Source organism: Podarcis vaucheri (assembly GCF_965113315.1).
Source record: "Podarcis vaucheri genome assembly, chromosome: 7".
Taxonomy (NCBI): domain Eukaryota; kingdom Metazoa; phylum Chordata; class Lepidosauria; order Squamata; family Lacertidae; genus Podarcis; species Podarcis vaucheri.
The window spans coordinates 5,241,775-5,256,624 of NC_138765.1; the positions used below are offsets into that span (position 1 = coordinate 5,241,775).

At 54.3% G+C, this 14,850-nt stretch overlaps 1 protein-coding gene across 6 annotated transcripts in view; it reads right to left on the minus strand.

The window, feature by feature from the left end:
* MARK4 (microtubule affinity regulating kinase 4) overlaps positions 1-9,384 on the minus strand; it is a 77,725-nt gene extending 68,341 nt beyond the window's left edge. For 2 of the 6 annotated variants that reach the window (XM_082231052.1, XM_082231054.1), the window contains exon 1: positions 8,526-9,384. In XM_082231052.1, the coding sequence (XP_082087178.1) occupies positions 8,526-8,576 (51 nt within the window). In that variant the 5' untranslated portion in view covers positions 8,577-9,384. The remainder of the gene's footprint in view (positions 1-8,525) is intronic. The other 4 variants (XM_082231053.1, XM_082231055.1, XM_082231051.1 and 1 more) reach the window with 3 other exon arrangements.
* Between the last annotated feature and the right edge of the window lie 5,466 nt (positions 9,385-14,850).

Sequence of the window (14,850 nt, forward strand, 5' to 3'; positions counted from 1 at the left end):
CTGGCCACATGACCTGGAAGCTGTACGCTGGCTCCCTTGGCCAGTAAAGCGAGTTGAGCACTGCATCCCCAGAGTCGGCCATGACTGGACCTAATGGTCAGGGGTCCCTTTACCTTTACCTTCGATCACTTGGGACCAAGTGAAGATGCCTGGGGGCCAGGATAGTGCCTAACCTCTCCACCATCTGGGGATCATTGGATCTGGACTGTTTTCACACACTAACACCCCATCTTGTAGAATTGTATCAGTTACATACTATCTGCACAACTGGAATGAATTTCTGGAACCAAATTGCTTTTTCTGTGCAGCCTGAGCAGTAGCAGTCGCCATCAAGAAAGAGAGGTTGGAATAGGCCAATATCTATGTGGACTGTCCCTGGATGAAGTGATTTTCTTCTTTAAGTTCTCAAAGTTTGTGCCCCAGCTCAAGGTTGCCATCTGAACTAGCCAGATGTTTAAGTGAGAATCAATCACAGTCAGTCCATCATTCAAAAAATAAGAATTGAGAGCAGTCGTGCCCTTAAATGGCAACTAGATATTCCATTTTGGCAACTGCAACCTTGGTTTAAGGAGCCAGATGGCTCCTAGCTTATATATATAAGTTTCTAACACTGCTCTGATCACTGCAGATGGTGACAGCAGTTATCAAATTAAAAGACGCCTGCTTCTTGGGAGAAAGGCAATGGCAAACCTAGACAGCATCTTAAAAAGCAGAAACATCACCTTGCCAAAAAAGGTCCGTATAGTTCAAGCTCTGGTTTTCCCAGTAGTGATGTATGGAAGTGAGAGCTGGACCATAAAGAAGGCTGATGGCCGAAGAATGGATGCTTTTGAATTCTGGTGCTGGAGGAGACTCTTGAGAGTCCCATGGACTGCAAGAAGATCAACCTCTCCATTCTTAAGGAAATCAGCCCTGAGTGCTCACTGGAAGGACAGATCCTGAAGCTGAGGCTCCAAGACTTTGGCCACCTCATGAGAAGACTCCCTGGAAAAGACCCTGATGTTGGGAAAGATGGAGGGCCCAAGGAGAAGGGGGCGACAGAGGACGAGATCGTGGGACAGTGTCATAGAAGCAACTAGCATGAGTCTGACCAAACTACGGGAGGCAGTGGAAGACAGGAGTGCCTGGCGTGCTCTGGTCCAAGGGGTCACGAAGAGTTGGGCACGACTAAACAACTAAACAACAACAACAACACCGCTCCACTGCCATGGTTGCTTGCTGAGTTTTTTAACCCACCCCAAACTCAATAACCAGGTTGGGACTGGAGAACGAAGCAGAGATTAGGCCAAATACAGGCACATTCAGCGTTGATCGAGCACTCCACAGCATTCAACATACTTCACAAACACCACCATGGTCTCTGTGGAGCCCTGCAGGGTAGCCCAGGAGCCTTGCCAACATTGCAGATCGAGGTTCAAGAGGCAGCGTGATACTCAAAGATCACCTAGCAAATCCCAAGACTTGGATGAGACATTCCAGCCGACGCTCAGGTTTGAAAAGCTCCTGGCTTTTTCAGACTGAAATATATATATTTGTATAGCTTTGGAGATATAAACATTGGCGTCCTTCCCAACGAAAACTTCCACACAACTCAAGGGCTGAGATGTTCTCACACCAATCTAAGCTGTCCCAGCAAAAAGGTACGCTTCTACCCTGGGCTTTCCTTGGCGAGCAAAACGGCCCTCACTTTTGAGACACTTAAAAAAATTAAAAAATAAATGTACAGGTTTGCTTTCCTTACGAAGCCGTCGCAGTTATTAAAAGGGGAAACCCTGGAGCAAACAAACAGGGCCCATTAAGTTCCCTTGACTCACGCGATTACTGCTGAGCGCAGGATTCCAATTTCCTTGGGGCAGGATCCGGCTTTCTCCTGCCCAGACAGCCGCGGATGTTTCCGTGCAGAGGGAGCCCTCAAGCCGCAACAGGCGCCCAGCAGATTTGGGGGGTAGTCAGCCAAAGCGTCTGGCCGAGGATGCAGGAGGAGAGCTGTGCTTTCCGCCAAACTGATGAAATGCTATCGGCTTCTTCATTCAGGAAGATCAACAGAGCAGAGAGGCCAGCCAGGAAGCAAAGCCCTGCCCTGACACCTCACCCCGAAAGACAACTGCATGCAGAGGCCGCAAAACCAGCTGCAATTTCAAGAGAAACCGGTATGGCACTCGGGTCACCTCACGCTGCGGGGAGGTTGCCGACACTCAGCGCAACACAGCGACCGCCTCGTTGGAGAAGGGAGGCACGGAGATTTCGGCACCAAGTGGTATATAAATGCACCACCAAGGGAACAAGGCTAAGGACCCAGCGCACTTGTGGGTTGACCTCAGTCTACGGCCACATTCACACCATGCCTTTAAAGCACAACGACACCACTTCAAAACAGCCATGGCTCGCTTCCCCCCAAAGAATCGTGGGAAGCATAGTTTTGAGGGTGCTGAGAGACATTAAAGGTAAAGGACCCCTGACAGTTAAGTCCAGTCGTGAATGACTCTGGGGTTGTGGCGCTCATCTGACTTTATTGGCTGAGGCAGGCAGTGTTCCGGGTCATGCGGCCAGCATGACTAAGCCGCTTCTGGCAAACCAGAGCAGCGCATGGAAATGCCGTTTACTTTCCTGCCAGAGTGGTACCTATTTATCTACTTGCACTTTTATGTGCTTTCGAACTGCTAGGTTGGCAGGAGCGGGGACCGAGCAACGGGAGCTCACCCCGTCGCAGGGATTTGAACCGCCAGCCTTCTGATCGGCAAGCCCTAGGCTCTGAGGTTTAACCCACAGCACCACCTGCTGAGAGACATTGTGAGACCCCTGTTCACACACACTCCAGAGCTAGTGTTCGGAGCTCAGGTGTATAAGCTAGGTGCCAAATAGCACCTTAAACCTAGGTTGTGGTCGCCACAACGGAATGTCTGTTCACCGGGAGGGTTGGACTTGATGTCTCTCGGGGTGCCTTCCAAAGCTACAATTCTATTATCTCAAGTACACAGCTTGGCTGCAGCTTGCTTTTACAATTCCCATGTCCCAGTGTTCAGGAAAGAGAAAACCACAGTGGAAATGGAAATGGGATTAACTATGGACTAAGGCAGAGGTTTTTTAAACTGTAGTAACCAAACCTGGAAGGGACACGGGTGGCACTGTGGGTTAAACCACAGAGCCTAGGACTTGCCGATCAGAAGGTCGGCGGTTCGAATCCCCGCGACGGGGTGAGCTCCCGTTGCTCAGTCCCTGCTCCTGCCCACCTAGCAGTTCGAAAGCACGTCAAAGTGCAGGTAGATAAATAGGTATTGCTCCAGCGGGAAGGTAAACGGCGTTTCCGTGCGCTGCTCTGGTTCTCCAGAAGCGGCTTAGTCATGCCGGCCACATGACCCGGAAGCTGTACGCCGGCTCCCTCGGCCTAGAAAGCGAGATGAGCGCCACAACCCCAGAGTCGGCCACGACTGGACCTAATGGTCAGGGGTCCCTTTACCTTTAACCAAACCTGGCACTGAGAAATCTCCTCATACTTGCAACTGGACTCGTGTCAGTAGCACCACACACCTGGCGCCTGGGGAATTTCAAACACCACCTCGAGCTACAATTCTCAGAGAGGTTTAAACCTCAAATCCTCTCCCCAATGAGATCCAGTGTGGTGTGGTGGTTAGTGTGCCGGACTAGGACCTGGGAGACTAGGGTTCGAATCCCCACTCAGCCGTGAAGCTCACTGTGTGACCTTGAGCCAGCCACCGCTTCCCTCAGCCTAACCTACCTCACAGGGTTGTTGTGGGCATTAAACAAAGAAGAGGAGAAACAGGTAAGCCACTTGAGAAGAAGGTGGTTTATCAGTGCAAACAAGCTTTGGGCCTTTTGGCTCTGGGAGGGGAAGGGGGGTGCTTCCTAATAATTCTCAGCATCCTTAAACTACAGTTCCCAGAATTCTTTGGGGGGGGGGAGAAGCCATGACTCTTTGAAGTGGCATCAGAGAACTTTAGAAGTATAGTGGTACCTCGGGTTAAGTACTTAATTCGTTCCGGAGGTCTGTTCTTAACCTGAAACTGTTCTTAACCTGAAGCACCACTTTAGCTAATGGGGCCTCCTGCTGCTGCCATGCCGCCGGAGCACAATTTCTGTTCTCATCCTGAAGCAAAGTTCTTAACTCGAGGTACTATTTCTGGGTTAGCGAAGTCTGTAACCTGAAGCGTATGTAACCCAAGGTACCACTGTATGGTGTGATGTGGCCTGACATCAGATTTCCCCAACCCTGCACCCTCTAGATGTGCTACAACTCCCTGTTGGCTGGGAGGTCAAATAATTCTGGGGAGGCCCTTACACTTGCCCCCTACGCTGACCCACCGTCATAATCTTCTTCATGCTTAGTTTCTGCGCGTGTAAAAGACTTCACATAACCACCGCCGGAATGCTTACAACAACCATGCGAAGTAGGCCAGGAGGATAAACCCAATATGTCAGGAGCAGGTCAGTGCTAGCAGTGGGCAGCCATGCCGTGGTCTAGGGGTCAGCGGGGAGAGAAATATTCTCCGGCTGAGGGTCCAGCTGAGGTCAATGGCTGCATCTCCGGGTTTGAGCCTCAGAGCTGTTGAAACAGAGGAGGAAGTTCCCATCCCTTGATTCCGGCAGAGGAGAAGGCCTCATCCTGGCTTCGCAACACCCGCCAACCGCAAGGACCAGGACTGCATCTTCTCTACAGCGCCACCCCAAAACCTGAGAAAACCATAGCCCTGTGCCTCCGTTAACTTGCCCAATCCGCTTTCAAAGCCATCCGCGTTGGTGGCCATCGCTGTCCTTTGGGGGCGTCCCTTGACCCGCAGGGAATGTTTCTGCAGAGTCCCCGAGCCCCCAACTCAGGCGGGCAGAGACGAGCTCGGCACTGAGGGCTTGGCGCACGCTCAGAGGCACCCTTCTCCTCGCCACCGCCCTGCGAGTTTGAGCGTGGCTGCCACCGAGGACAGGCTGTGGGGCGAGGCCCACGTGGCTGCCGTGGCAAGGATTTTGCTTCCATGGAAACATAGCAGTGGTGGTGGTTGCAACAGAGAAGAGCTCTTGTTGTTGGCGAGAACGGCTAACAGCAGCCGCAGCAGCAGCAGCACAGGGTGGGGCCCGAGATCCTGAAATGCCTCTGATGACAACAGCAAAGGTGTGAACTAGCGCTGTTTGGGTTGGGAGCCGGTCTCAAAGCCACGTGGGCCATGACGGCTGAAGACCTGGATTTCACAATGAACCGTCTGGGGGAGAAGGAAGACATGCCTTCCTCTCTCTTTCTCTCTCTCTCTCTCTCTCACGCATGCCAGATGCAACTGGAACCACACGCCTATCAGACTGGATAACAGATTTCTTCTATTACTGCTATCTTCATTATCATCACCATGTACATTTGCGGCTTGCCTAGCCAATGACGCTTCCTTCTTGAGGAACAGAGGAAACCGCCTCACAGTGGCGTAGCGTGGGTTGTCAGCACCCGGGGCAAGGCAAGGAATTTGCGCCCCCTAACCCGTGGATTTGCGCCCCCTAACCCTAACCCCCAGATGTTGCGCCCGGTGCGGCTGGCCCCCCCTGCACCCCCCACGCTACGCCACTGCCGCCTCACACTGAATCGGACCCCTGGCTCATCTCTGTCCCTCTTGATTGATTAGATGGGCTCTCCGGGGGTTTCAGACAAGGGCTCTCTCGCCCAGCCCTACCCAGAGATGCTCCAGGGACCCTTTGCATGCCAAGCGCTGAGCGACAGCCCTTCCTGCCACAGCCTGCGAGGTAGGCCGTCTCATTACGATTTTCGCACGCAGGGGAACAGAGGCTGGGAGAGACACGCCCAGGAAGCCCGTGGCTCGCCTGAGAATTTTAAAGTCGAAAACCAGAACCTATCGTATACTTTTTTGGTCATAAAACCCAGTGGACTTACCTCTGGGTAAAAACAAAAGCATATGTTTTAAGACTGGGGTTATTGTATTAAAAGAGCAGAAATTGTTGGGGGTTCCTTCTCTGTCCCTCTATCCGTGAGAACTGCATTCTGTAGTTAGATCTGTGCCCCCCCTCCCAGCCCCTAACCCCAAAGCAATTTATTCCAGGATCAGTGAAAGTTATGCCATGGAATCACAGAACTGGGGCATTGGAAGGGACGCCAGGGGTCATCTAATCCAACCCCCTGAAATGCAGGGATCTCAGCTAGATCATACACGACAGACGGCCATCTAAAGGTAAAGGTAAAGGGACCCCTGACCATTAGGTCCAGTCGTGGCCGACTCTGGGGTTGCGGCGCTCATCTTGCTTTATTGGCCGAGGTCAATGTGGCCAGCAGGACTAAGCCGCTTCTGGCGAACCAGAGCAGCGCATGGAAACACCGTTTACCTTCCCGCTGGAGTGGTCCCTACTTATCTACTTGCACTTTGACGTGGTTTTGAACTGCTAGGTTGGCAGGAGCAGGGACCGAGCAACGGGAGCTCACCCCGTCGCAGAGATTCGAACCGCCAACCTTCTGATCGGGAAGTCCTAGGCTCTGTGGTTTAACCCACATCGCCACCCGCGGCCATCTAACCGCTGCTTAAAAACACCTCCAAAGTTGTAGTTGTGCTCGAGAGTTTTCCAGGAGACACACCTGGCTGGCCACAGTCAGAAAAGGAAGCTGGACGGGGTGAGTCACTGGTCTAATCCAGCACCTGCCTCTTCTTATGTTCTTATAACCTGGGGCGGCCCTCTCTCACCCCCTGCGCTAAAGGAAGATGCCTCTAGACCAGCAGTTCTCAACCTGTGGGTCCCCAGATGTTGTTGGACTACAACTCCCATCATCCCTGAACTCTGGCCTTGCTAGCTAGGGGTGATGGGAGTTGTGGTTCAACAACATCTGGGGACTCACAGGTTGAGAAAGGCTGCTCCACACGGGTGGAGGGGAAGGAGAAGCTCACACCCCCTGAACTGCCACCACCACCCTGAGCTTTCTCTCACCCAAACACACTGCAGCGCCCGAGATCTCAAGCTATGCATTCCGTTTCCTGGCTTATCTAAGCCATCATAAGGGCTAGGTACTTGTGTGTGCATGCGTGTGTTAAATTTCCGGAAGGCCAAATGCCTAATATTCAGAGTAAGATGTAGAGCTGGCCATGAAGGATTCTGGTAGTGCCACTGGGCATATTTTGGCAGAGGGCGGGACTACTGCCAGCTGCGTGCAGGAGGCGTGAGCCTTGTGGGTCAGTATGTGGCCATTCAGAGCTCCACACAATATCCGCCAAGTAGCCATCCATCTTGCAGCCTTGAGGAATAATATTTTGGAACAGAGCGTTTCCCCCAGAGCAGAGAGACCAAGCACTCTGAACAAATTGGCTTGGAAAACGTTCCTCTTGTAATCTCCGGGGTGCCTTTGGTGTGATGTTTTTGGGGGTTCACAACAGGCGGAGGAATGAAGGCTGAGAATCCCTCGACTTCACAGCTTGCTCCCTCTCTGTGTAGGCCTGCCACTGTGTAATGAGGGCCTTCTGGCATGGCGGGGGGACGGGACCTGGATCCTGAACACAGGCCCCAGCCTGAGCGTTTGCACGTTGCCTCCAAAGCACCCACTTAAACCCTCCATGGCTGACAAAGGATTGCCCTCCGGGCCCCCACGGACAGCAGCCAAAGGCCCTTTGAATCACATCAAAATGAGCAGGCGCCGCATGGAGCTCTGCAGAGATTAGCAGAACCCCCCTGCCTTCTCAGAGAGGACCCCCCCTGCGCACACACAGGTGCATCTCTCTGGGGCTCTGCCAACCAGCTGCGCGAATATCCCCTACTGACTGCCCACCTGTGGGGGGGGTGCGCATGGGAGAGAGAGCCCACCCTGCCCGACTGACCGGCAGGCACCACCGCAACCCAGAGTCACCAAACCTCCTGGCTGCCAGACCCAAATGTTACCTAACAACAGCAGGCCAGAGGAAGCAAAACGGGCATTCAGGGCTGGGCACGGTGCCCATCCCGATGGCATCAGGCCTTCCTCGCGGGCGGATCCTTTGCCAAATCGAGGGAGAATGTTAGGAGGGTAGGGTGGGGTGTCCCCTCTCCCTCCCCCCCCCCTGCGGCTTATCCACCCGTGTTTTCAGGCCGCATCAGGAGAGGGTGAAGGAGGTCTCGGGGTCGCGCGCTCCATCCCCCGGAGAGAGAGAGATCCAAGAAGCCGGGCCCGGTGGGTCACCTCGAGAGCCGCCTCCGGAAAACAACGCCGGGCTTGGCTCAGCCGTCCCGGAACGGATCGATGGGAGAAAAAAGCCTGTGATGATTTTTGCTGCCCGCCCTAGTGACTGGGGGATGGGGCAGTGGGGGGGGTGGAGAGAAGGTTCCTGCCTTTGCCAGTCATTCCGCAGTGCCCAGCTCCGTGGCTGGGGGCGCAAAAGCGAGCCCCCCATCTGGCTAGCCGGCGGGCGGGCGCGCGCTCGCACCGGCCAAACGAGGGGCCACCGGCGCACCCCGACCCCACCCCACCCCGTCCACCCACCCATACACACACACCCCACCGGCTCTTGCACGCGCGCGCGCGCACACACACACACAGCGCCCGGTAAACAAACGGGACTCACCGTCTCGGCATTGCGCTCATTGCCCGTCGCCAGCGCTGTGCGCAAAGACATCGTCCTCCTCCTTTTCCTCCTCCCGGAGCCGGGCCGCCGCGGGGGCGAGGGGGGCTACCTTCCTGCTGGCCTCCCCCCAAGCGGACACTCATAGAAGCCTCCAAGCACCGGGCCGGCGGAGGGAGGGAGGGACGGACGGACGGAGGGCGCTGGAAAGGGAGATGCGATGGGTGGGGGAAGAAGGCGAAAGGCGCTCCGTGCGCCCCCGAGGAAAGGGGGCTTATTTCCCCAAGGGGGGGCTCATGTTTGGAGTGGGGTGGGGGGCAGGCTGCCGCCGCTGCTGGTGCCGCCGCCGCCGCTGCAAAGGCCACTGGTCAGTTGCTGGTGCCGGGGCTGCCTCTCAGAGCCTGCGCGCCCAGCCCGGCCGCCGCGTTCTCCCCGCAGGCAGGAAAGGGCAGAGGCGCTTCCTGCCACCCCCCATAAGGCTCCCGAGCGGGGAGGAGGGCTGCGGAGGGAGAGAGGTCCGCCCGGGATGCGGGCGTCCAAGGCGGGCGGGCGCAATCCGAGCCACCGGCAGGCCCCCTCCCGTCGTTGCCGCCGCCGCCGCCAGCACAAAGCTCGGTGGCTCTGCTGCTGCTGCCGCCGTCGCCGCTGCTCCTGCGCCGGCCGAGGCGGGGTTCACCTAAGGCTGCCGGGGCTCCGGGCGGGCGGAGAGGGAGCCATCGGGGCTCCCCGCCATCGGCAGGCGGGCTGGAGGCGGTCGGGGCGGGGAGGGGGGCTTGGGGAGGAAGCCGAAAGAGAGCGCCCCCCGCAGGAGCCTGCCAACGCCGACGGGAGACCGCGAGGAGGGAGGAAGAGGAGGAGGAGGAGCAGAGGGGGAAAAGGGGAAGGAAAAAGGACGCCGAGGAGGAGGAGGAGGCTGGGCTGGGCCGGACGACTCACACACGCCAGGCGGAGGAAGCGGGCGCCGCTTAAAGGCGCCGTCGCCACCGCCACCGCCTGCGTAAAAACGCGCAGCGGGGCGAGGGCGCACGGAAAATTATGGGGATTGTTGGAAAGGGACGCCGCCCTGGAGCGCCAGGAGAAGAAGGAGCTTTTTCTCCCCCCCCCCACCACCACACAGGCAATGGGGAGGGCGCGTGTTGGTAAGGAAGGGTGCCTCTGAACATGGGCAGAGCGCCCCGTTTCATCCAAGACCGGGCTAGGAGGAAAACGGGAAGCAAACGCGCCAAGCAAAGGAGAGCGCAGGGAGATCGGGGCCAATTCTTTTGGGGCCTGCCATTTTCAAAGCCAGGATGTCGACCCGCGGGAAGGCGCAGTGAAGAGCGTGCTCCTGAGCATGTGCAGAGTGCTTTTCTTTGAGGAACCGCACGTAGCTTTCACTCAACTATACTGGAATGAGGAAGGGAAGGAAGCCTCCCCGGGCCTATTTTTTTTTTTAAACGTAATTAAAAGTGTGCGAGGTTCTGCCCGTCCCCTGAGCTACTCAGCGCCAGGTAACAATCAGTTTCTTTGGCCTGCTTTGTTCAGCCTCTCAAAGGCAAAAACGCTCATTTAGCATTTTCTTAAAGTGACGCGGCTGCAAACGGGACGCCTGTATTGGAACACACCGAAAAAGCAAAGCGGGTTGGGATTTTTTAATTATTTTTTCCCTTGCCTTGGGAAAAACCTGCGGAACTCCCTGCTAGTGCGCCGCTGGACTGCCAGAAAGGCATGACATCCGAGTCGCGGAAGAGCTCGCCAGCAGTTGGTCACTGGGATCCAGGCACCCGCTGATCATGTGGCCAGGGGGGGGGGCTTTTTTTAAGCCTCCAACGGCTGGAGGAGCGGGTGCTAATTGATCGTTAAGACGTGGGATCTTTTAAACACGACAACAGTGGTTTTTAGGAGGGTTTCCTCTGGGTTATTTGGTGTCTGGTGGAGACGCGCTGCGGCGAGACTCCGTCCCAGAGCTTTGGCCGCCCACCACTGCCTGCCTCTGACCATCTGCAGAGTGCCATGCCTTTGCACACTTGAGCAAGAAGTCCACCTCCGCCACCAGATATCTGAAATCTATGGGGAAACACTCCAGGAACAGCTTACGACAGCTTTGGCAAAAAAAGATGGAACCCAAGTTTAATACCAACTGTACTAAGTCAGGGGAAGCGATATTATACTTATTAGATCATTACTTCTATTGTTATTTAGACTATTGCCCCCCCCCCTTCACCATGGGGTTGCAGGACAGAACACAACATTTTAAATATGCAGCAGGCATAGGCAAGCTTCGGCCCTCCAGATGTTTGGGACTACAATCCCCATCATCCCTGACCACTGGTCCTGGTATCTAGGGATGATGGGAATTGTAGTCTAAACATCTGGAGGGCCGGAGTTTGCCTATGCCTGACATACAGTACAGTAGGCATGTCCAACCGGTCCATTGTGATCTACCGGTCGATCGCGGGGCGTCCCTGTCAGATCACGTGATCACTGCCAGGGGTTTTTTTTTAGTGGGAGTAGATCGCAGTCTATTGTGAGTTGGACATGCCTGAATATAGTATTAAAATCCATTAAAACAAATTACAGTCCAGAAAATAGGGTGTACTCTAATATATATAAGGGTAAAGGGACCCCTGACAATTAGGTCCAGTCGTGACCAACTCTGGGGTCGCAGCGTTCATCTCGCTTTATTGGCCGAGGGAGCCGGCGTACAGCTTCTGGGTCATGTGGCCAGCATGACTAAGCCGCTTCTGGCAAACCAGAGCAGCGCACTGAAACATCGTTTATCTTCCCACCGGAGTGGTACCTATTTATCTACTTGTACTTTGATGGGCTTTGGAACTGCTAGGTTGGCAGGAGCAGGGACTGAGCAACGGAAGCTCACTCCGTCGCGGGGATTCGAACCGCAACCTTCTGATCGGCAAGTCCTAGGCTCTGTGGTTTAACCCACAGCGCCACCTGCGTCCCTCTAATATATATAGAGAGAGTTTAATTATTGAAAGCCACCCAGAGTGGATGGGGGGCATATAAATAAAAATATATTATTATCATCTGTATTTTGGGGGGGTCAAAGCTTTAGTCCTCCAGGGCAGACATTCCTGGCTAGAGTGACTCTTCTCACTGCCTCTGCAGCAGCAATGAACAGGAAGACACACATCTGGTTCCTGCGCAGGTTCCTGGCGGAAAAGGCTGCTCAGTTCAGTGGGAAGCATGCAGAACTCTGCAACCTAGCTGGCTGGTTTCGGAAAGGGGTGGCGTAGCAGGCAAACCTCCCAGGAAGGAACTTGTTAGCGCAGGAATATTTGGTTCAGCACTTGAAGAAGTGTGTACAAAGGTGGTTCTCTGGAGTCGTGCGCCGGCTTGCTCGCATCAATTCCTGCAGAAGCCCCGCTGAGATTAAACCTGCCTTGCAACACATGACCTGAAAATCTCACCCCTTGAACCCGGATTCCTGAGGTAGTGGGCTGGGGTTGCTCCGGCGGTAGCGCTCTGCACGTGCTCAGGAGCCGTGCCTTTTGTTCTGAGATATGCCATAGCCGAATCCTAAAACCGAACATGCCACTGAAAGCTGGGAATCACAAGTGCTTAGTGTGCTGTTGTGCTCAAGTCTTTTTGCAGTCTTCCCAGAGACATCTGGTTGTTCCATTGAGAGAAGAGTATTATGGGCTAGATGAGCCTTTGGGCCTGATCCAGCCTCAGGCTATTCTTAATGCTCTTAAAATAGATTCCCATAATAAGACGGGCTTTCCCCCATTGTCCCTGCATGTGGGAAGCCGCCCAGAGACCGGTAGACCTGAAATTCTGAGACCTAACTTGTTCTACTTTTTTATATTGTTGTAAACCGCTGTGATGTGTTTCCATGACAAAGCAGTATATACCGGTAAATATTTTTATACGCGGACGCGGGTGGCGCTGTGGGCTAAAGCCTCAACGCCTAGGGCTTGCCGATCGAAAGGTCGGTGGTTCGAATCCCCGCGGCGGGGTGCGCTCCCGTTGTTCGGTCCCAGCGCCTGCCCACCTAGCAGTTCGAAAGCACCCCTGGGTGCAAGTAGATAAATAGGTACCGCTTACCAGCGGGAAGGTAAACGGCGTTCCGTGTGCGGCTCTGGCTCGCCAGAGCAGCGATGTCACGCTGGCCACGTGACCCGGAAGTGTCCCCGGACAGCGCTGGCCCCCGGCCAATAAATGTGAGATGGGCGCACAAACCCCACAGTCTGTCAAGACTGGCCCATTCGGGCAGGGGTACCTTTACCTTTACCTTTAAACCGCTGTGATGTGTTTCCATGACAAAGCAGTATATACCGGTAAATATTTTTACCCCCCCCCCAAAAAAAAGCAGCCTCGCCCAACTGCCCCAGAAGTGATCCTGCCAACTGGCTTAGACCTCAGAAGATCAAGAGATCCTTTCTGCTTGCGGCAAAGCTTATGAAAAGCAGGTGGAACGATCAAACAGGAATGGACTGGCAAATAGAACTGCGGTGAAATTGCACAGACATTTAAATTTGATTGTGTTTGAATCCAGAGTTTCCAGAATTTTAATTCTGAGAAACTCTTTGGGCACTGGGGGGGGGGCTGAATTTGTTGGTTAGCGTTCGGCTGGTAACAACTGAAACAAGTTAATCCTTGTTTCAAATTTCCACTTTGCCATGTGAGAGGAAGTGTGGTGTAGTGGTTAGAGTGTCAGTCAAGGACCCAGGAGACCAGGGTTCAAATCACCACTTGGCTGTGAAGCTTACTGGGTCTGTACCTGGGGGCTAGCTGTTGCCTAACCTACCTCAGAGGGATGTCGTGAGGATAGGTAAAGGTAAAGGGACCCCTGACCATTAGGTCCAGTCGTGGCTGACTCTGGGGTTGCGGTGCTCATCTCGCTTTATTGGCCGAGGGAGCCGGCGTACAGCTTCCGGGTCATGTGGCCAGCAGGACTAAGCCGCTTCTGGCAAAACCAGAGCAGCGCATGGAAATGCCATTTACCTTCCCGCAGGAGTGGTACCTATTTATCTACTTGCACTTTGACGTGCTTTCGAACTGCTAGGTTGGCAGGATAAATGAGGATGGGGAGATGTATATAAATGAATGAATAATGATAGTAGTAGTAGTAGTAGTAGTAGTAGTAGTAGTAGTAGTGAGGTTTACTGCCTTCAGCTGTGGAATAAAAGATGAATTAAACAGTCTTTGCCAACCTAGTGCCCAAAAGCTGTTTTGCACTACAAATCCCATCAGCCCCCCTGGGCAGTGCAGCCAATGGTCACAGATAATGGGAGTTGTAAGGTAAAGGGACCCCTGACCATTAGGTCCAGTTGTGACCGACTCTGGTGTTGCGGCGCTCATCTCGCTTTATTGGCCGAGGGAGCCGGCGTACAGCTTCTGGGTCATGTGGCCAGCATGACTAAGCCGCTTCTGGTGAACCAGAGCAGAGCACGGAAACGCCGTTTACCTTCCTGCCGGAGTGGTACCTATTTATCTACTTGCACTTTGACGTGCTTGCAAACTGCTAGGTTGGCAGGAGCAGGGACCGAGCAACGGGAACTCACCCCGTCGCGGGGATTCGAACTGCTAACCTTCTGATTGGCAAGTCCTAGGCTCTGTGGTTTAACCCACAGCGCCACCCGCGTCCCTTAGTGGGAGTTGTAGTAAAAGAATGAAACACCCATAGCTGGAAATGTTTACAAAGCCACCTTAGGGAAAGCAGAACTCTTTGCGGCAAAATCAGACCAGGAGAACTTGCATCAGAACTTCCCCTTAAATCTGGCTTTATCTTGGCCCTCGACGTGCTGCACTCCAGTTTGCGTCAATGCGCCGCCTTGGGTGAAGTGGGCCCTTATCACTGAGCCTCTGCTGACATTTAGAGGACGCAGATGGGCAATCCATTTTCCTGGGCAGGCTCATTTCCCCCATTTCCCTAATAATTAGACGCGTAAAGCTGGGCTGGCCTGGCAAAAGCCGCTGCCAGCTGGGCTCTCGTTCCTCTTTGAAAGGGGCATGGCAGAAATGGCCCAGTTAAAGGCATTTCTGCTGACACAGCGTTTGTCTGTGTGCAGTGGCAAACCCTGGACTGGTTTCAAAACAGAAAATTCCCAAAGGAGGGTTTGGGTGCCTGTTTTCTTTTTTTTTTTAACACTCTCCTAATTTAGGGGTTGGGACTTCCTTTGAAATCCAAGGCTGCTGTCAGAGGGTCCCAGGGAATGGAGTCTGAGGGCCTTGCTGATGTTAAGCAGGATGGGGGGGGGGGCTAAAGGTAAAGGGACCCCTGACCATTAGGTCCAGTCGTGACCAACTCTGGATTTGCGGCACTCATCTCACTTTACTGGCCGAGGGAGCCGGCGTACAGCTTCCGGGTCATGTGGCCGGCATGACT